The 21,489-nt window shown below is 44.0% G+C and overlaps 1 protein-coding gene across 2 annotated transcripts; it reads left to right on the plus strand.

The window, feature by feature from the left end:
- Positions 1–1,302: 1,302 nt before the first annotated feature.
- NRAS (NRAS proto-oncogene, GTPase) lies at positions 1,303–20,783 on the plus strand. 2 transcript variants are annotated; one of them, XM_073667133.1, is made up of 6 exons: positions 1,303–1,480; positions 13,506–13,633; positions 15,213–15,391; positions 18,899–19,058; positions 19,148–19,271; positions 19,374–20,783. In XM_073667133.1, the coding sequence occupies exons 2-5, from the start codon at positions 13,523–13,525 to the stop codon at positions 19,265–19,267; spliced, it is 570 nt and encodes a 189-aa protein (XP_073523234.1). In that variant the 5' UTR covers positions 1,303–1,480; positions 13,506–13,522; the 3' UTR covers positions 19,268–19,271; positions 19,374–20,783. The 2 variants fall into 2 exon arrangements, with proteins under 2 accessions (XP_073523234.1, XP_073523235.1); XM_073667134.1 differs by having other exon boundaries at positions 18,977–19,058.
- Positions 20,784–21,489: the final 706 nt, after the last annotated feature.

Consider the following 21,489-nt stretch of genomic DNA (forward strand, 5'->3'; position numbering starts at 1 on the left):
TGAACCGTGGAAGAGGAAAACCACAGTTTTATTTCTCTGGCCTACACCGGAATCTTTTAAACAGACATATTTGTGTCTGAACAGTCAGCGAGACACTGAAACAGGTTTTTTTATGTAAAAAAGGCAAAAAAGTGGATAATACAGAGATTTGAACCGTGGCACTGCAAAACCACAGTTCTAGTTATCTGGCCGAAACCAGACTCTTTTAAACAGATATATTTGTGTCTGAACACTCACAGACACACTCAATTTTTTTTTTTTGGGGGGGGGGGGGGGGATACCAAAAGGTTAATAAGACGGGTATTTGTACAGTCTGAATGAGGGGAAAAAAAGAGGATTTAGATGAAAAAAAATGATTTTTCCTGGCCCCTGAGACCTGGGGCTAAGTCTAGCAATTTGAGAAGCAGCACACAGGAATGTAATGCAGCGTTTGTTGGTATAACCACTGCGTCTCCTATACAGCCTGCCTGCCTGATATCTGGGATAGATATTAGTCCTGAGAAGGACTGTTTGTTTGATTTGGCAGGCTTTAGAGACCCTACACTACCTATTTCACAGTATAAATCTCTCCCTAGCTCAGCAGCACTCTCCCTAAACTGTCTGATCCGGAGCGACTGTGTCCAAGATGGCGGTGCCTGGTTTTAAATACTCGAGGTGACGCTGTGCGGCCAGCCAATCACTGTAATGCCCACAAACAACATGGCTGCAGCATTACAGTGACTGGCTGGCAATCCCTGCATGTTCATTGGCTCTGTAAAGAGCGCCAAACATGCAGGGCGGAGACCCGAGCTCCCGCCCGAGTAACGCTCGGTGCTCGCCGAACATCCCGAGTAGTGAGATGCTCGGGCGAGTACCAAGCAGTGTCGAGCATGTTCGCTCAACACTAGTGACTATGAATATGTTTTTCTTATTTTTTACTTTAGAATTCTTTTTTTTTTTTCTATAGTTGCAGTATTTTAAGCAGAAATCTCGGTCACACAATATGCCGGTTGCATGGATTTATATAGTGTGACCAACTTGTCAAGCACTTTCCAAGTGATGCTAAAATCGCTTGAAAAAACGCTTCTCCCTGACAGGAAAAACGGATGTAAAATCTGCATGGTGGGCACATAGCCTAACACACTGTACTGCCTGAGGGAAAGCTAATGGTGACCCCAATACATGTGCATCACTGCGCGTCCCTCCATGTTCACATGCACATATATGATGCCAGGCTGCTGGGGGCAGAGGTCAGTGCCCTCCCCTGTGGTAACATGAGCGGTTCCAGCCTAAACCCGCCCTTCCTCCTCACAGAAGCGCTCGGTGGCGGGCGAGGTGAGCAGAGGGCGGAGATCTCGCGAGGGTTGGAGCAGCGGACGCGGAAGCGGCTGCGGGGGGAGGAGGGTGCAGGGTGCGCCCGGACAGAGCGGCCGCTCCGTGAATCCAGGGACAGAGTGACCGGTGCATGGACCGAGAGCGGCGCAGCGCTGCTGTGCGGAGGGTGAGTCACTAACACGTCACACGTGGGTTCCCATATGCTGAGGACCTGTCGCCACTACAGCTCCAGGCTCTGTCGGGATAGCACTATATATACAGCGTCCTGGGCTCAGTGTCGCTCCAATGAGGAGTATAGGATTCTCCACTTACGGCACAGGCGGCGCACGGTGCGGGCTCTCAGCTGAGCTTGTGCAGGTGGAGAAGCAAAAGTCACATTGTAAAGAAATCCGCATCAGTTCTCGGGGGACAAGAGGAAGCCTGACCTCAGGGGGGATGCTATGGGAGGGGAAGCCTGACCTCAGGGGGGCAAGACTGACCTCAGGGGGGCAAGCCTGACCTCACAGGGGACTATGGGAGAGGAAGCCTGACCTCACAGGAGACTATGGGAGAGGAAGCCTGACCTCAAGGGGGGGGGCTATGGGAGAGGAAGCCTGACCTCAGGGGGCTATGGGAAGGGAAGCCTGACCTCAGGGGGGGCTATGGGAAGGGAAGCCTGACCTCAGGGGGGGCTATGGGAGGGGAAGCCTGACCTCAGGGGGGGCTATGGGAGGGGAAGCCTGACCTCAGGGGGGGCTATGGGAGGGGAAGCCTGACCTCAGGGGGGCAAGACTGACCTCACAGGGGACTATGGGAGAGGAAGCCTGACCTCAAGGGGGGGGGGGGGGGTGCTATGGGAGAGGAAGCCTGACCTCAAGGGGGGGGGGGGGGGGCTATGGGAGAGGAAGCCTGACCTCAAGGGGGGGGGGGGGGGCTATGGGAGAGGAAGCCTGACCTCAAGGGGGGGGGGGGGGGCTATGGGAGAGGAAGCCTGACCTCAAGGGGGGGGGGGGGGGGGCTATGGGAGAGGAGCCCTGACCTCAGGGGGGCTATGGGAGAGGAAGCCTGACCTCAAGGGGGGGGGGGGGCTATGGGAGAGGAAGCCTGACCTCAAGGGGGGGGGGGGGGGCTATGGGAGAGGAAGCCTGACCTCAAGGGGGGGGGGGGCTATGGGAGAGGAAGCCTGACCTCAAGGGGGGGGGGCTATGGGAAGGGAAGCCTGACCTCAGGGGGGGCTATGGGAGGGGAAGCCTGACCTCAGGGGGGGGGGGCTATGGGAGAGGAAGCCTGACCTCAAGGGGGGGGGGGCTATGGGAAGGGAAGCCTGACCTCAGGGGGGGCTATGGGAGGGGAAGCCTGACCTCAGGGGGGCTATGGGAGAGGAAGCCTGACCTCAAGGGGGGGGGGGCTATGGGAGAGGAAGCCTGACCTCAAGGGGGGGGGGGCTATGGGAAGGGAAGCCTGACCTCAGGGGGGGCTATGGGAGGGGAAGCCTGACCTCAAGGGGGGGGGGGCTATGGGAGAGGAAGCCTGACCTCAAGGGGGGGGGGGCTATGGGAAGGGAAGCCTGACCTCAGGGGGGGCTATGGGAGGGGAAGCCTGACCTCAGGGGGGCTATGGGAGAGGAAGCCTGACCTCAAGGGGGGGAGGGGGGGGGGCTATGGGAGAGTAAGCCTGACCTCAAGGGGGGGGGGGCTATGGGAAGGGAAGGGAAGCCTGACCTCAGGGGGGGCTATGGGAAGGGAAGCCTGACCTCATTTGGGGGAGGGGAGGCCTGACCTCATTTGGGGGAGGGGAGGCCTGACCTCATTTGGGGGAGGGGAGGCCTGACCTCATTTGGGGGAGGGGAGGCCTGACCTCATTGGAGGGGGGGCATGGGAGGGGAGGCCTGACCTCATGGGGGGGGGCTATGGGAAGGGAAGGGAAGCCTGACCTCAGGGGGGGCTATGGGAAGGGAAGGGAAGCCTGACCTCATTTGGGGGAGGGGAGGCCTGACCTCATTTGGGGGAGGGGAGGCCTGACCTCATTTGGGGGAGGGGAGGCCTGACCTCATTTGGGGGAGGGGAGGCCTGACCTCATTTGGGGGAGGGGAGGCCTGACCTCATTTGGGGGAGGGGAGGCCTGACCTCATTGGAGGGGGGGCATGGGAGGGGAGGCCTGACCTCATGGGGGGGGGGGGGGGGGGGGCTGTAAATAATGAGTCTGTCTGACCCTGAGACCTCCACCCACCTGAAGAGTCTAGGGGCCCTGTGGCCCCTTTACCGCAGTGCCTGGCCCAATGTCTGATACATGGCTCCCTTCAAGTGGAACTAAACTTTTAACAATTTTTTTTTTATATGTTGTAGTACTCGTTAAATGGGTTTTCCCAAAATTGCAAGTTATGGAGAGGGGATAAGTTATGTGTCGGGGGTTCAACCGCTGGGATTCCCACCGATTCCAAGGAACGGAGTCTGCAGAACCTCCTCTGGAATGGGGTGGAGAGGCGCATGCTTGGCCTCCACTCCACTTATAGTGCTTTCACATTGCGTTCTGGCACCCTTTTGTTAGTCCCGTCAGGGTTTATGGCTGAGCCTCCCGTAAAACAGGATTTGGGTGTATGCGCCAACGGGGCCATAGACTATAATGGTGCCGACAGAGCAAACGTGTGCTCTGTCGTGCGTCTTTTTCGGGCATACACGCCTACTACAGGTAGACACTCAGCTATAGTAGACTGTGTCCAAGTGTCTGTCTCCAGTAGGCGCATACGCCCTACTCTTCACGGATTGGGAGTGCCAGGCAAGTGGTGTGGCCCCCTGTGTGCACATTACCACAAATCCCACTCCCACCCCTGCTGAAGTAAGATACGTAGTTTAGCAAACACCGCTGTTCGTCATGCCCCCGTCTCTCCCCAGCTCTGCCCACCTTCTTAGAGGTGGATGAAAATGGTGTGAGAATGCGAAGTTGCATAATTTTAGTCCGATCTCCGGTTGTTCCAGACATTGCTGCACATGGTCTGTCTTGTGCCACTTCTTCTAAGGGCGCAGTTAGAAGGCCGTATAATACGACCGGGTGCTATTAGATGTTTTGTCGCATAGCACTTCGTCCAATGTTATACTATGGAGCAGTGCAGATCTGTGATTTTCTCATGCCGATTTATACAAGTCTGTGGGTGCATGTGAAACATCGGACTGCACCCGGATATCATCCGCGGACAGAGAATGGAGAAATTAAGTTCTCCGTCTTCTCCACACCGGTGATGTGATTCTCTCATGCGAGCGGATCGGATCACAGTAAGATGACACTGATCACACTCTGATAGAGCATAATCGGCCGGATTCTCTCGCATTAGAGAATTGACGGCTGTGTGACCCCCGGCTTTTCTGCTTCAGTTGTTTGGAAAGAATAAGTGACTAAATGGACAAGACATCATTAATTCTGGTCGCTGCGGAGACCATTGGAATGGCAGAGGGATTAGAGTGGTCATTAAAGAGGTTATCTAGGATTAGAAAACATACAGGTGCATCTCACTCAATTAGAATATCATCAAAAATGTAATTTATTTCAGTTCTTCAATACAAAAAGTGAAACTCATATATTATGTAGAGTCATTACAAACAGAGTGATCTATTTCAAGTGTTTATTTCTGTTAATGTGGATGATTATGGCTTACAGCCAGTGAAAACACAAAAGTCATTATCTCAGTAAATTAGAATACTTTATAACACCAGCTTCAAAAATGGTTTTAATATCCAAAATGTTGGCCTACTGAAATGTATGTTCAGTAAATGCACTCAATACAGCTAAGTAATGTTTTTAACATGTGCAGGTGTCTAATTGGATTATTGTCTGCATGGAGAAAATGAAGTTCTGTTCTCCCTGCAGCATCTGGCTTCTAGTCATTGGGGCGGCCCTCAGAGCTGTGATCAGTCAGCACTCACTGTAGTCAGACCCCCGCTCTTTGTCTGACGTCCTTCTCTATAGCTTCTTCAGCCTCTCCAGTCATTGGGGCTGCCCCCGGAGCTATGATCAGTCAGCACTCACTGTAGTCAGACCCCCGCTCTTTGTCTGACATCCTGCTTTGTAGCTTCTTCAGCCTCTAGTTTTCAGTCATTGGGGCGGCCCCCGGAGCTATGATCAGTCTGCACTCACTGTAGTCGGACCCCCGCTCTTTGTGCGACGTCCTGCTCTGTAGCTTCTTCCAATTGAACATCTGCACGTGTTTAAACCGGTATTTATCTGCAGATTATCACTATGACTGAAGGTAAATACCATTTTTTTTTTGCTGTCAGTTCCCTGTAAAAAATTGGCCCGAAAGATGAACATTTTGACAGGAAGCATAATGGGACTTGTCCAAGATTCCTCAGTGGTGCAGCCTCAGGCTTTAAGCTTATAGCACAACAGTTCTTCAGCATTTTGTATGGTGGCCTTTATGTACTTTTAGAACATGCTTTTTTGTAATATTTTTGAAGTACTGGAAATACAAATAATCGCAGTGAAACAAAAGCAATACCGATGTATAGTGTGTTTTGAAAACAATGGCTCCCCCCCTCCAAAAAAAAGGAAAACTAGACTTTTCAATAATTGTCTGGTGCATTTTTTACCAAAAAAAGCAACTTAAAAATTCCGACACCATTCAAACTGCTGTGTGAATCCTGTCTAATTTTTCATGGAAATGATTTTCTCCAGACATTGCTCATATTCACTATTTATCCATCTCTCAAATATGAGCAATTTCTAGAGTAGCCTCTGGAATTGTCCGAGCAATTGTTGGGGTTACAGCCATCAGGTGATTTCAGGTGCCTTCACCAAAGCAATTAATCTGGATAGACAGAGACTACTACAGGTGCTTCTCACAAAATTAGAATATCATCAAAAAGTTAATTTATTTCACTTCTTCAATGCGAAAAGCGAAACTCGTATATTATATAGAGTCATTACAAACAGAGTGATCTATTTCAAATGTTTATTTCTGTTAATGTTGATTATGGATTACAGCCAATGAAAACACAAAAGTTATTATCTCAGTAAATTAGAATAATTAACAAAAAACACCTGCAAAGGCTTCCTAAGCAATTTAAAAGGTCCCGTAGTCTGTTTCAGTAGGCTCCACAATCATGGGGAAGACTGCTGACTTGACAAATGTCCAAAAGGCAGTCATTAACACACTCCACAAGGAGGGTAAGCCACAAAAGGTCATTGCTAAAGAAGCTGGCTATTCACAGAGTGCTGTATACAAGCATATTAATGGAAAGTTGAGTGGAAGGAAAAAGTGTGGTAGAAGAAGGTGCACGAGCAACCGGGATAATCACAGCCTTGAAAGGATTTTTAATAAAAGGCCATTCAACAATTTGGGGGAGATTCACAAGGAGTGGACTGCTGCTGGAGTCATTGCTTCAAGAGTCACCACACACAGACGTATCCAGGACATGGGCCACAAGTGTCGCACTCCTTCTGTCAAGCCACTCGTGACCAATAGACAACGCCTGAAGCGTCTTACCTGGGCCGAGGAGAAAAAGACCTGGACTGTTAAGCCCCCGTCTCACATAGCGAGATCGCTAGCGAGATCGCTGCTGAGTCACTGTTTTGGTGACGCAACAGCGACCTCACAAGCGATGTCGTTATGTGTGACACTTTGCGGCGATCAGGCCCGTGCTGTGAGGTCGCTGATCGCTGCAAAGCGTCCTGGACCATTTTTTGGTCCTTGCCCTCCCGCTGGTCAGCACACATCGCTGTGCGGGGTCAGCACACATCGCTGTGCAGGACCATCGATCAGGCTGGTAACCATGATAAACAGCGGGTTACTAAGTGCGCCTGTGCCCCTAGTTACCCGCTGTTTATCATGGTTACCAGCCTGCTCCTGCTTCAGCCAGGAGCAGGACATTGTGGAAAGATTCTTTCCACGATGTCGCTGCTCCCCTGATCGCTGGTGAGCCTGCCTGTTTGACAGCTCACCAGCGATCACTTAGCGACGCACCAGCGATACCGGCCAGGTCACGTCGCTGTCGGGATCGCTGGTGCGTCGTTATGTGAGACGGTGCCTTTACTCAGTGGTCCAAGATGATGTTTTCAGATGAAAGTAAATTTTGCATTTCATTTGGAAATCAAGGTCCCAGAGTCTGGAGGAAGAGTGGAGAGGCCACAATCCAAGCTGCTTGAGGTCTAGTGTGAAGTTTCCACAATCAGTGATGGTTTGGGGAGCCATGTCATCTGCTGGTGTAGGTCCACTGTGTTTTATCAAGACCAAAGTTAGCGCAGCCGTCTACCAGGATATTTTAGAGCACTTCATGCTTCCCTCTGCCGACAAGCTTTTTGGAGATGGAAATTTCATTCTCCAGCAGGACTTGGCACCTGTTCATACCTGGTTTAAAAACAACAGTATCACTGTGCTTGATTGGCCAGCAAACTTGCCTGACCTTAACCCCATAGAGAATCTATGGGGTATTGTCAAGAGGAAGATGAGAGACACCAGACCCAACAATGCAGACAAGCTGAAGGCTGCTATCAAAGGAAACCGGGCTCCATAACACCTCAGCAGTGTCACAGGCTGATCGCCTCCATGCCACGCCGCATTGATGCAGTAATTGATGCAAAAGGAGCCCTGACCAAGTATTGAGTGCATTTACTGAACATACATTTCAGTAGGCCAACATTTTAGATTTTAAAATCCTTTTTCAAGCTATTGTTATAAAGTATTCTAATTTACTGAGATAATGACCTTTGTGTTTTCATTGGCTGTAATCCATAATCATCAACATTAACAGAAATAAAAACTTGAAATAGATCACTGTTTGTAATGACTATATAAAGAGTTTCACTTTTTGCATTGAAGAACTGAAATAAATTCTTTTTGATGATTATTCTAATTTTGTGAGAAGCACCTGTATTTGGTAAACTCGAAAGGAATGAAAACAGTATAGACCACTGGTAACCCATATTAGAAAAATAAGCAGAAAATATCGGTGTATGTTGCAAACAGATCAAGATTTTAGCGGAAAGACTGTTCCTTATTGAATCGTTTCACAGATGTAAGAATCTGCAGATGAATTGATTAAAGGGAATTTACCAACTGCTTTTTGCCATTTAATCTGAGAGCAGCATAGTGTATAGACAGATTGTGATTCCAGTGATGTCACTTACTGGGCTACTTGCTGTAGTTTTGATATAATGTGTCAACAGCAAATTATCATTAGACGACAAATAACTTGCTGCCATGTAGTCCTCCATATTCATGAGCTCTATATAACCCCGCCCCACCACAGATTATCAGCTTCCTGCCTATGCACAGTGTACACAGAAAGCTGCCAATCAGTGGTGTGGCCGGGGTTATACAGAGCTCAGCATTCAGAAAACTGCTAAATCTGCAACTTTATAAAAACTGCAGCAAGTAAGTGATACATTGCTGGAATCGGGGTCTCTTCCCATACATCATGCTACTCTTGGGATGGGGTGGTCGGGAAAATTACCTGTTGACAGATTCCCTTTTAAATTATGCCGGATTTATCAAGCAGCATGAACCACTTTGATAAATCTAGTGCATTGTAAGACTGTGTAGTCGAAGTTTGCTTTGTGTAAGTGCAACAACCATAGCTGCTTTCCAGGATCTGGATAAAAATAGGTTTCCATGTTTGTTTTTTTTCCAGAAACCCCACCCTTCTTCTCTATCGGCTGTCTGGTACTGCAGTTTAGTCCCATTCATCTGATACCAGTGAGCGGTATTACTGTACACGGCCTACAGACAGATATGGATGGTACTCTTTGTTTATGGTGGAAATAGGCAGATCCTTTTTTGTACTCCTGACAACTTTAATATAGTCGTCTTTGGTGGCAGATTCATTGTTCCGACCCTGTATGTTCTCATTGTGGACCTGCTTGTTTTATTGGTATCTCGGACAGCTTTGGTAAATTTGCGTCCAAAATTGGAAATCTACAAACTTTCCATGTATTTCTACACCTGATGGTATTGGTGCAGCTCCTGTGCACACATTGTGAATGAGAGGCTTCGCTTCCTGATACTTGTAAGTGGAATCACATTTGGGATGTCTCTTTTTTTGTGAATGATAGGAAGTGTAGAAGGGTGTGCCTCCCCGCTGTGACCTCTGTACAACACAGTGATGGATAGAGCATTGTGCCTGGCTACTAAGAGTATATGTGCAGCTGTGGGAGTAAGCACCGCCAGATTGTGTATCATATAATCATCCTGCACAATTCTAGGCAGATTTTATATGTTTGTACAGAACTGTGCAAAAGTTTTCAGCTGGTGTGGGGAAAATTGCTGCAAAGCAAATGCTTGAAAAAATAGAAGTGTGAATAATTTATCTTGATCAATTAACAACTGGCTAAAAGAATGAACAAAAGAGAAATCTAAATCAAATGAATATTTGAAAAAAAAAAAAAAAATCTTAAAGGAATTATCCAGTCTTCTGATCAGTCTGCAGTCACTCTGACAGCATGTAGTATGCACACTGCCCGAATTCACCAGTACTGTCAGAGAGAGCAGGTGGCCATGTGACTGCATGTATGTGATTTGCATATATCCAGCCACATTCTAACTAGACATGCCTGACTTCTCTCAATACATGTGACTACAGAGAAACTGAGCACGTCTAGTCGGCATGTGACTGCATGTATGCAAATCACATACTTGCAGTCACGTGAACTCTTGCTCTCAGGGGCAAGTACTGATGAATTCCGACGGCGCGCTTACCACACACTGTAAGGATTCAGAATTATGCAGTCACACAGAGTGACTGCAGACTTTTATCAGAAAAGCAGACAACCACTTTAAAGAAAATGTGTCATAAAAAAGCAACTTTTCAAGAATTGAAAAAAAATGTAAACTAATAATGCTATAATTTAATTCTAAATAAACTTTTTTTTAATGATATAAAATGTGAAAATTTTTAAAAAGTTTTGATATTTCCACTTTAACACTAAGGGGGGGGGGGGGGCAGCTTCTGAAATCTGCCATAGAAATGTAGTGTAGTGCTAGCTCACATTACGGCTGCTGTAAATGTGGGTGAGATCTCCCTCCCCTGGGTGTGTTCATAAGGATAAGGGAGAAGGAAGCTTAGGATCACAGTGCAGAGACATCTTGTTGGTGACTCATGCTGAGATATGGACAGTGTCACTGAGGACCGGCAGCAGCGCTGCTTCTATTAGTTGGTGCTGCTCACCATATCACATGCAGGGATTAGATACATGGCACAGCAAAGTGTATCACACTGGAGGGGATTAGATACACCGTTTTGCTATGCCTAATTCTTATGTCTAATGCAGGGACGTCTGAATGAGACTTCCCTGCTGCATCTGTGAAGGGCATCAGACTTCTGTTGCTCAAAAATAAGCTATGGTAATACATGTGAGGTTTTTGTAACAAATGGAGTTAGTAGGGGTGATGATGACTAAAGCCCCTCATACCCATTAGATTAATATCGGCCGAATAAGATGTAATCTACATAGAATTCAAAGGTGAATTTTCACTGAAACCTAAACCTCTAGCAAGCTACCAAAATAATTTGGACATAATTATTAAAATATTTCCGGACATTCCCAGAACATGTGACATTTGTGTTGAACTACTGTTCATGGCACCATGTGGGGCACATGGACTCCATCAGTTCAGCATATATCTGTGAAAAATTCAGTCACTGCAGGCGCCGCCCATGTATTTGGATCCTGCTCCCAGCAAGCGCTATTATTGTGGGGCGCATGAGCATTTGTACATGTCCGGCCGCTTGCGCACTGAGCCTGTGTCATTACCAGCTTCACTGCGCACGCGCTATGATGCGCTGTGTTCTCGGCACATGCGCAGTGAAGCTGGTAATCATCATCGGAAGGGGGTAATATATACAGAACCCCAAGTTGCAGTGCAGAGTGAATTTTAGGGAGCTTACCATGACTTAAATTACAAAAGTTATTAGTTTTTAAAGATTTATTAATTGAAATTTACTTTTGGGTTTCGGACTAACCCTTTAATTCTGTCTTGCTTAGACCAGATGGACTGCCACCTCTATGAGATGTCAGGTTACACCACATCTTATACTCTATGGAGAGGGGGAGTGAGAAAATGGGAAGAGAGAAACCCAGAGATTGTGCTGAACTTTCTGTCCAGTCTTCATCTCCCCCTACTGCTGGATATACAGCTCAGGACTGCTATCTATTTTCCTGCATTGTGAGCGGTGATATGAATGGGAGGCATCATAGCAGCTGATAATCTCCCATCTGCTCAATCAATTCCTTATTAAGTGCTAGAGCCTGAACTGGGGAAAATGGGTGAATAAGCAGGATACATACAAGGGGCAGAAAGTGTTCTTCCCCGCACATGATCGCGTAATATGAAAAGTTACTTGAAAATATGGGTGACCCTTTAAGTTAAGGTTTTATGTTGAATCTTTTTAAAAAATGTAATTTTTTTTTTACATTTTCATATTATGATTAAAGATGAATTGTTTTGCAGAAGCTCTGTGACCTGCCTCCTACCTGCCGACATCCCTGGCGTCTCTTCTGGTTAGTAGGCCAGGTGCAACGTCATGAGCAGCATTGTGTCACAACGATGGTCACGCCGGCCTACAAGTCAGAAGGGGCACCAGGCGTACCGGCAGAGAAGTGGCTCGCAGGGCTATACAACTTTGCTATCCTTGTAATGATGTAGAATAATTCTGCCATATCATTTGTACTGCACACTGAACGCCGTAAAAGAAAAACCAAAAAGACAATGTTTAAACTGCATTTTTGCGGGGGATATCCACCTTTTGATTCCACTTGAATTTTTTTTTCCCTATCTTTTTCTTCAATACGTTACATGAGAAAAGGAATGGCATCAATCAAAACTGCAACTCATCTTGTTAACAACAAGCCCCCATATGGCTAAGTCAACTGTAAAATAAAAAAGTTAGGACTCTTGGAAGATGGAGAGGAAAAAGCTAAAGGTTAAAAACAAATTGCCAGCTCCTGAAGGGGTTAACAGCCGGTATGGATTTGTGGACTAGGTTGGGTTTCCTTCCTACTATAATAGGAGGGTGATTGTGGATATGTTGCAGCAGAAGAATGTCCTTTCCTATGTCTTCCCTCTCCTTTCTTGTGTCTCCTCTGATTACCTTGCCGCCTGTAAGTTGAAGGCTCCTACAACCAGCGTCATTATGACTTCTTCCACACTGAAAAGTAATTACTTGTAATCCTGGCATGATGCTTTCACTGACTAGATGGACTTCATGAGTTAGATTATAGGATGTGAAGATCTGCCAGAAGAAAATGAACGTTCCTTTCTTGCTGCTCCCTCCCTGGCCACCAGATGAGTGTGGCTCCTGTGAATATGGACGAGGTCCAGTGCAGCTCCTTTTTATGGAATTTGAGGAGTTCACTTGCATCTCAAAAGGAAAAGGAAACCTGCAGACATAATCATCTTTTCTGTGGTTTCATTTGACTAGTTGTTACATTTTCTCCATGGCTACAATCTTGTTTTGATAAACAGACAAATGGGCACCTAATAGGAAGTGACTGGTTGTATCTTCAGTGCAGGGAACTCGCTAACAAGAACATTCTCTTCTTTCTTTTGGTCTCTCGTAGTCCCAAAACAGCCCTAAAAAATAGCGTTTGCTCTTACGTCCTTGATAAAATAGTACAATTTTTTGTAAAGATTTTTCCATGGCCCATGTCAGACTGTTGCCTTCCATTTGCAGCCCAAGTTTGTGATTTAGCTAAGCAAAAGCTCTGGCATATCCATAGTTCTCCATTTACCTGAAGGAGGCTGGTATACGTCAGTACCTATTAGGGCAGTTTGGAATAATGTAGTAGACTATTGTATTCTATGCAAAGGTCTAGGGTGAAAAAATGACCTGTGCAGTGAAACAGGAGCCTATGAGCAGCGGAGCCTGTGTGCCTGTGCACTTGGGTACAATGCAGTCATCTCTGGCATAGATAGGCTGCAAACATAATGGGAAAAGATCTGAACACGTAAATGGCTTTATCCAGTTCAGCGCTGTACTCCATCTCCATCAGTCCCATAAACTCTATGGAGCAGCAGTGAGCATGCGCCACCATAACGTATCATTCACTCCTGACTCCGCTCCCTTTTTCTTGTGGGTGTGGGACCCCAGCAATCAGACCTATTAAAATGACAAAATATAAAAAGTATGTGTTGTTTTTTTTTGTTTGTTTGTTTGTTTTTCTTCTTTTTACATATTTATTTTGTAACTTTTAACTGAAATTATTATTATTATTTTTTTTTTGTGCAGGGAGCCACTCTACAGAAATGACGGAATATAAGCTGGTGGTGGTGGGAGCTGGGGGTGTTGGGAAAAGTGCCTTAACGATACAGCTGATACAGAACCATTTTGTGGATGAATATGATCCTACCATTGAGGTACAGCCTACAATCAGCGAATAAACTAAGGAGATGAAAGTGATATTTTGCACGACCATGGTCACTACACTAGAACTCTATTAGTTCTATTACAGGCTACACACACTAAACAAGTTAAATGGGTAATCCAACGCATAAATACATTTTCATCCTAAATCTCTATTTAATGCCATAATCTAATCTATTTTCTAATATACAGTACTTTAATTAAAAAGTCTCTACCATTCCCTGATTCATTTAATCAGCCATCATGTGCCTTTAACAGCCGCAAGTGGAGCAGTATTCCGCCGCCCACGACTGTTAACCAGTTAAATCCCGCTGTCAAGTTACTAACAGCGGGATTTAACATGCGCCTGCCGGAAGCGCATCATTCATCCCGCCCATCAGCGCCCGTCATGTGATTGCGGGGCTCCTGGCTGGCATTCATAGAAGATCATGATTTTGTTATACATAGCAGTGCTAACTGCTACGTATGGAACAGGTGATCGGATGATCGCTGCTTCAAGTCTCCTAAGGGAACTAGTAAATACAGTAAAAAAAAAAAAAATCTGGAAAAAATTAAAAGTTTAAATCGCTCCATTTTTGCTCCATTAAAAATAAAACAATAAAAAAAATACACATTTATCGTTTCTTTCAGAAATGTCTGATTTATCAAAATATAAAATAAATTAATCTGATCTATAAACAGCATAATGAGAAAAAAATATCAAACCGCCAAAATTAAGGTTTTTTTGGCCGCTGCAAAATTGCAATAAGAAGCGATCAAAACATCTACCCCAAAACGGTATCAATAAAAACGTCAGCTCAGCTCAAAAAAATGAAACCTCAGCCTTAGATCCCGAAAAATGAGAACATTACATGTCTCGAAAAATTGCGACAAAAGCAAAAAAAAAAAAAAATTTCATGCAAATCTCCACACTTTTTTTTATTTTTTCAACACTTGAATTAAAAAAAAAACTACATGTTTGGTATCTGTGCACTCGTAATGACCTGGAGAATCGTATTGCCAGGTAAGTTTTACCATATAGTGAACATGGTAAATAAAATAAAAAAATAAAAAAACAATTGTGAATTGCACTTTTTTTTTTTTTTCCAATTTCACCGCCTTTGGAATTTTTTTTCCCGTTTTCCAGTACATGATATGGTAAAATCAATGGTGTCATTCAAAAGTACAACTCGTCCCGCAAAAAAACAATCCCCTCATATGGCTATATTGACAGAAAAATAAAAAAGTTATGGCTCTTGGAAGAAGGGGAGGAAAAAACGGAAACTGGCCCGAGGGTGAAGGGGTTAAATGGGGCTTCTAGGATTGGCAAAGATCTGGCAACTGAAAATCTGTTAACCAAAAGGAAAAAAGCTCAGACTTTCCCATCAGAATACCAAAGCGGATCCCACACGAACACGAGAACATGCACACTCCATGCAGAAGTTACCTTTTGTCAGATTTGATTGTGTTACATCAATGTGGTTTGATGGCAAAAGTGGAGTGCTGACATTATGTATCTTAATGAATTAAGCAATCTAACTATATGTAAGACCTATCTCACCTGTAAACTCTTTTGCCGTTGTCTCCCTGTAGGATTCTTACCGGAAGCAGGTGGTGATTGATGGGGAGACCTGCTTGCTAGATATCTTGGATACTGCGGGTCAAGAAGAGTATAGTGCAATGCGCGACCAGTACATGCGCACGGGGGAAGGCTTCCTTTGCGTGTTTGCAATCAACAATAGCAAATCCTTTGCAGATATCAATTCCTATAGGTAACGCACAACTGTAATAAATATTCAAGCCTGCCTGTAACAAAGCCTGACATTGATTCCCTGGTGGCAGCCTCTGCCGGCTTAGGGTGTGGAGTATAGGAATGACGAGACTCTGTATAAAGCTCATTTCCTCACTCCAGCTTTGAAAGGAAGCAAAGACTCGAGTTTCTTTTCCCACATTTTTTCTCTTCTGAGCTGTTAGAAAATTATTGTGCCAACTTTTTTTTCTCTTGTTTATGAATTTCCATGGCCTGTTTAGACTTGTCATATCTACGCATAATTTACGAATTCCATCCTGTATTGAGTAACTGACCTAGTAATAATAGTGCAATACAGGCAAAATCAAATTTGTTCTGTTGGTAGAACACAGATACTCTAGGCTCATAGGCCTAAAGGGATTTCTTTTTTTTCCCCCTATAGTCAATAAGATTTTATTTTGTATTTATTTTATTCATTTATATAACACCATTAATTCCACGGCACTTTACATACATCGTCAGTGTCCCCATTGGGACTCCCTATCAGTATGTCTTTGGAGTGTAGGAGGAAATCCGAGAACCCGGAGGAAACCCACACAAACACAGGGAGAACATACAAACTCCATGCAGATGTTGTCCTTGGTGGGATTTGAACCCAGGACCCCAGCGCTGCAAGACTAAATTAAAATCATTTGTCAAAGACCACCACTCTTAGAATAGAATCTGGCGATGTTCATTTGTTTTCTCTGAGGGTCTGTTCACACAATGTGACCGGCAGCATGTTACCACCGCCAAATGTCTATTTACACAGTCAGACCAAAGTAAACGATGCACACTGACCGATCTATACTATGTCACTCAGTGCAGGTAGGCTGCCATTGTTCTCGGCAGTGTAAGTCCTGTTTACACAGGATGATACATCGTCGAGAATGATGTTTGTTTTTTTTGTGCTGCACAAAAGATAATTCCACCAGATGAATGAATGAGCCTTTTGCTCATCTATCGGGTAATCGCCAGCCTGTTTATAGGGCATGATAATGGTGGAACAAACGTTTTTAACAACGCTTGTTCCTGATTATTTTGCAGTGTAAATGCCCCTTAAGTCACAGGGGTCAGTTATCCTTTTGGAAAGTGACCACCAGCATTACATGGTGGACATTCAGTTCTTGTAGTGCGTAGAGGAACGCTAAGTAACTCTGTTCCGCCTTTAGGGGAGGGCAGCATGGGTCAGTAACAGGGTTATCCTATATAGTTAAAGACCTTTCACCAAATTTTTCATATTAAGCTGGAAACATGATGTAATGGTGGCTGCAGAACAGAATAAAACGTTTATTTTTTTATTTCACCTGGAGGACTATACATCTTCTTCCAGTATGAGATTTTTTTTTTTGATCACTCCCACTTGGACTTAATAAATGTTAAGTTATTAAATGCCTAATACTTTGCTAATATCTAGATAACAGAGGAGAAATTAAAAAATAACAATGTTTTATTCCACTCTGCTGCCACTTTTACATCGAGTGTGCAGTGCAACATGAATAATTTGGTGAAAGGTCCTTGGCATATGCCATCTCTGTAATTACTTGATTTTAGCCCTTTTCACTGACATCTGTAACAAAATGTCTTCCCCATTGCTTTGGAGATATTCTGTCCCACTCTGTAGAATTGCTTTAAAGCAACTACCCATTCAGCAGTTCAAAATTTATGTGAAGCCTGGAGGCTCTCTTCCTTAAAGAAGCACTCTGATTACATTTTTTTTTTTTTCTCTTTCCTTACACCCATATAAATGTTAGTGTCAGTGTGTCAATATTCTCAATGATGGCCCTCTTCTCTAGTATCCAACGCCATTCTGCTCCTCTTCTGAGTCATGTGACAGCAATTCCGCCTCTCCAAATCTCACTGAGCTCTGTGTGACCCGGAAGTGAATTTTGCAATGTAAGTCTATGGAGCGTCACAAAGAGCTCTATTGGCTTACATTGTAAAAGAGACTTCCGGCTCACGCACAGCACCTTGTGATTTGGAGAGTCTGAATCGCCGTCACGTATCTCAGAAGAGGCGCAGAACAGTGCTAGATGCCAGAGAAGACAGCGGTCAGTGAGTTTATTAACACACTGACATTAACATTTACACAGGTTTAGGGGATAAAAAATTTAATGGGAGTGCTTCTTTGAGTTGGAGAGTTCAACTATGTGCTTTGTGTTTTGATTTCGAGAAGTTTCAGTAGTTATACTACCTATAATAATATTTGTATAACACCTTCACAATTCATGTATTGTGTCGTCCAGCCATCTATAAAGGGAATCTTTCAGCCCATTTTTGCTATTTAATCTGAGGACATCATGAGGTAGGGGCTGAAACACCAAATTCAAGGATGTCACATGTCAACCTGTGTGCTGTTTGCTTAGACTGAAGGTTTTATCACCTGGTGATTTTATATATATTTATTATCATTGCTGTGACAAGCTGGCGCACAGCTCTCCTCTGATTCCGCCCCCTCCTGTGATAAGCAGCTCACTGTCTATATACAATGTATATAGAGAGCCTGGGGTGGGCGAGGCTAGCTTTCTCAACTCTGCTGCATTGCTAAATCTAAAAACACTGATTGTGTCAGAACCACTTCACCCAGTAATCTAAGGGATACTTCATTGGATTCAGGATCTCTTTGTCTACATTCAGTTGTCAGATGAGGTGGCAAAAAATATTTTGACAGATTATCTTTAATAAAACTATATATATATATACTGGCTCCTAACTAGCTATTCAGCTTTACATGTATAAATATAAAGTGCAGTTGAATGCATAGAGTAAGGAGGAACTGTTAGAACCTGGTCCTTTTCTTTTTAGTAAATCTGTTTGATGGGAGAACTGACAACGTTTAGAATAGTGAGGTGATGCGCCAGGCCTGCTCTAAAAGATGTCTCTTTAGGGCAATCTTAAAACTGGAAATTTACCGGTTTGTCTTGGGTACTGCATTGCAGAGAACTAAGGCAGCACAACAAAACGTCTTAAGAGACTCGAGTGGGAAATTCGGATTATGAAGAATGTTTGTCTTAGATCATTAACATAACAGAGAGCACAGGTAGGATGATGGATGGCTGTGTAAAATTGTGGAGAGTTTTGTGTGTGTGTTTATATTCTAACGAGGTTGGGCAACCATTGCAATAACTGGTACAGCATGGAGGTATCAGTATAGTGGCAGGACAGAAACACGAGCCTGGCTGCTGCATTCAGACTGGATTAGAGAGGGGACAGTTTAGTGAGGGGAAGACCAAATAAAAGTGAGTTGTTAGTCAAGACGAGAATGAATCAGGACAACATAGAGTTTTTATATTTTGAGATAAGAAAAGGATGTGAATGATAGCCATTAGGCTCCACTTGTGCAGTGCTGCTTGTGCTCTCATGTTTGTGTTATCTGTATTGCCTTGAGGGATTGCATGTATAACCAGTTTAATATGGTTGTATAACATAGAACACATACATGTTGCCTCTACAAGTTGTTTGTTACAAATGCTCGTTCTTTAATTTTTAGGGAGCAGATAAAAAGAGTAAAAGACTCAGATGATGTTCCCATGGTACTTGTTGGTAACAAATGTGATCTCCCAACCAGAACTGTGGACACCAAGCAAGCCCAAGAATTGGCTAGAAGTTACGGAATCCCATTTGTTGAGACATCAGCAAAAACAAGACAGGTATACGCTCACCTTTTATGATCCAAATATATTTTGCAATATTTTTTGTCACAGAGTCTCACTGGTTTCCTTGCAAACTCTTTCTCCAGGGTGTTGAAGATGCTTTTTATACCCTAGTTCGTGAAATCCATCAGTACAGGATGAAAAAGCTTGATAGCAATGAAGACAGTAACCAGGGTTGCATTAGATTGCCTTGTTCCCTCATGTAGTCTGGTAAGGGATAATTACCCATGATATATATTGATTTTGTACTGTAACTCTGTGTATTCAGAGATTTGTTGGTTACTCATATTTTTGTCAACTCTCATTTTCTAGAATTTTTGGCCAAAGCACTGGAGGTCTTGCTCTCCACAAGAAGACCAAAGCTGGCATGCCATCTCACAAGACTGTTATAACAGAAACTCCACTTGACAAATAATTTACCTCGTTCATGGATGGTACACAACTGCTGCCATGTGGACCAACATGTTAACTGCACCTGTTGTAAAGCTCTAACCCCAAAGGAAATGACCTTGATGTTTGTACTTCGAGTGGTTAAACAGAGTATGATGTGAAGATGTTTGCTTTGCATTCTTTTATGGCTGCACTTCATCTCAAGGATTTACATCATATAGTGACAATCTGCCGTGCAGTTTAATAACTTTGGGGCTATACCACTATAATTCAGTATAGTATGTCTTAAGAACAGGGAAGATGTCCCTTTATTTTGAACTGGCAATGATGCCTGATGCACTGTATTCAGCCAATTATTCCTAATGTCCCTTGATAATCACTATTTGCCGCTTTCACAACTTTCAAATGTTTAAGAAAATTGCCATGATGCCTTTACAACTCTTGACGGCCTAGTTACGTGACTTTTTGAGCCGTTCTTGCTTGAGTTCTATTCAGACGCAAATGATGGTTATAGGACCAAAAGGATCATGTTTGTGTTAGTGCAAACTGTTGTGATATGGGTTTTGTAGTTGTTCACCGTCTGCCTTACTCTGTTACGGCCTAGAAAGAAGGCCACATACACTGAGTTATGTTAAACTAACCTTTAGTTTGGATCAGTATTTTAGAACAATGAAATTTAAAATGTATTTTCCTTCTGTATTTGTACATTATGATAAACTGAAATCTAGATTTATGTTAAGCCAAGTAACTCGGCGTGACCGAGTATTAATGAATACATGGTCCTTTAACTCTGTGTTAAGATATACATTTTTTTTTCATATTTCTTCATTTTTGTGACCCATTGTAATATATTCTAGGAAGATATAAAATCTACAGAGTTACCTGAAGTCAAAAAAGAGACACTCAAAAATTTACTTGCTAAAGACTGTACGACTTCTAAACGCCATCGGGACTTACATGAACTCTAAGGAGATTATTGGGGAAAACCTTGAAAGCTTTATATAAAAGCCACTATTCACGCAATAAGCGGAAATGTTACCATAGTCCTATGTCTGAGTATCCATGTTTGAAGTGACTGGTCTGATGAAACCAACGTCTCTGTTCCTCTTCTCCCCTGACAACATTTCTGTCCAGTATTCTGGCAGCTTTGTGTTGTCATTGACATCAAAATTTGTAATCAAGATAAAAAATTGTATTCTATGTGCTTTGCTTATTTATTTAGTAATATGTGATTACAGGGTTTGGACTTCTGTGCTTTGAATCCAGATAGCCAAATCCCATGCGTATCTAAATGTAACACAAAGTGGAGCATTACATCTAACTGTATATTCATGGTGAGAGTTATGGTCTTTTAAATTTAAACATGACAACACAAGACACTATGGAAACTTGGTATAACTCAAAAAGGCCCCTAAGGGAAGGCAGAAAGGTCAGGGGTCAAAGGGGTGTTTTTATGCAGGGTTCCCCCTATTTCGAATAATTATCTCAAAGAAAGAAAGTAAGCAATGTTGATTCTCCTTATGAATTTAAAAGGAGTTGTCACCCCCCCAAAAACAAAAATTGAAGTTTTTTTGACAATCAAAGAAGGGATTTGGCTCTTATAAAAATCACCATTATTGTAGGTTAATTTTATTTTACTTTACATTAAATATACATACAGACACAGTAGGTGCCAAGAGCACATACAGTGTCAGTAGAACCATTATCATTCTGGTGTGTTGTGGCCTCTCGCTGCACATAAGATCAGACAGCAGCAAGCATCCACTACACAGGAGAGTGATGAGAGCGCACACACATTGATATTGTGCCCATTCTCCCCTGCTCGTCAGCATCTGGCGGCCAGGGCTTCGTGACTGTCTATAAAGAGTGGCCACTACACACAGGAGAGGGATGATGACGCTCCTGCACACAGTGTGTGCTCTTGACCCCTGCGGTCTCAGAATGTGTAGAGTTAGGGATTTACATCAGACTACTCCAAAGTGAGCGCTGTCAATCACTATAAGGGGAGGGGTGGAGGATGGTAATTGAGGGGTGGAGC

The sequence above is a fragment of the Phyllobates terribilis genome, unplaced genomic scaffold (assembly GCF_046119375.1).
Source record: "Phyllobates terribilis strain yellow unplaced genomic scaffold, ASM4611937v1 Scaffold_2__4_contigs__length_985480577, whole genome shotgun sequence".
In the NCBI taxonomy this organism is placed as follows: domain Eukaryota; kingdom Metazoa; phylum Chordata; class Amphibia; order Anura; family Dendrobatidae; genus Phyllobates; species Phyllobates terribilis.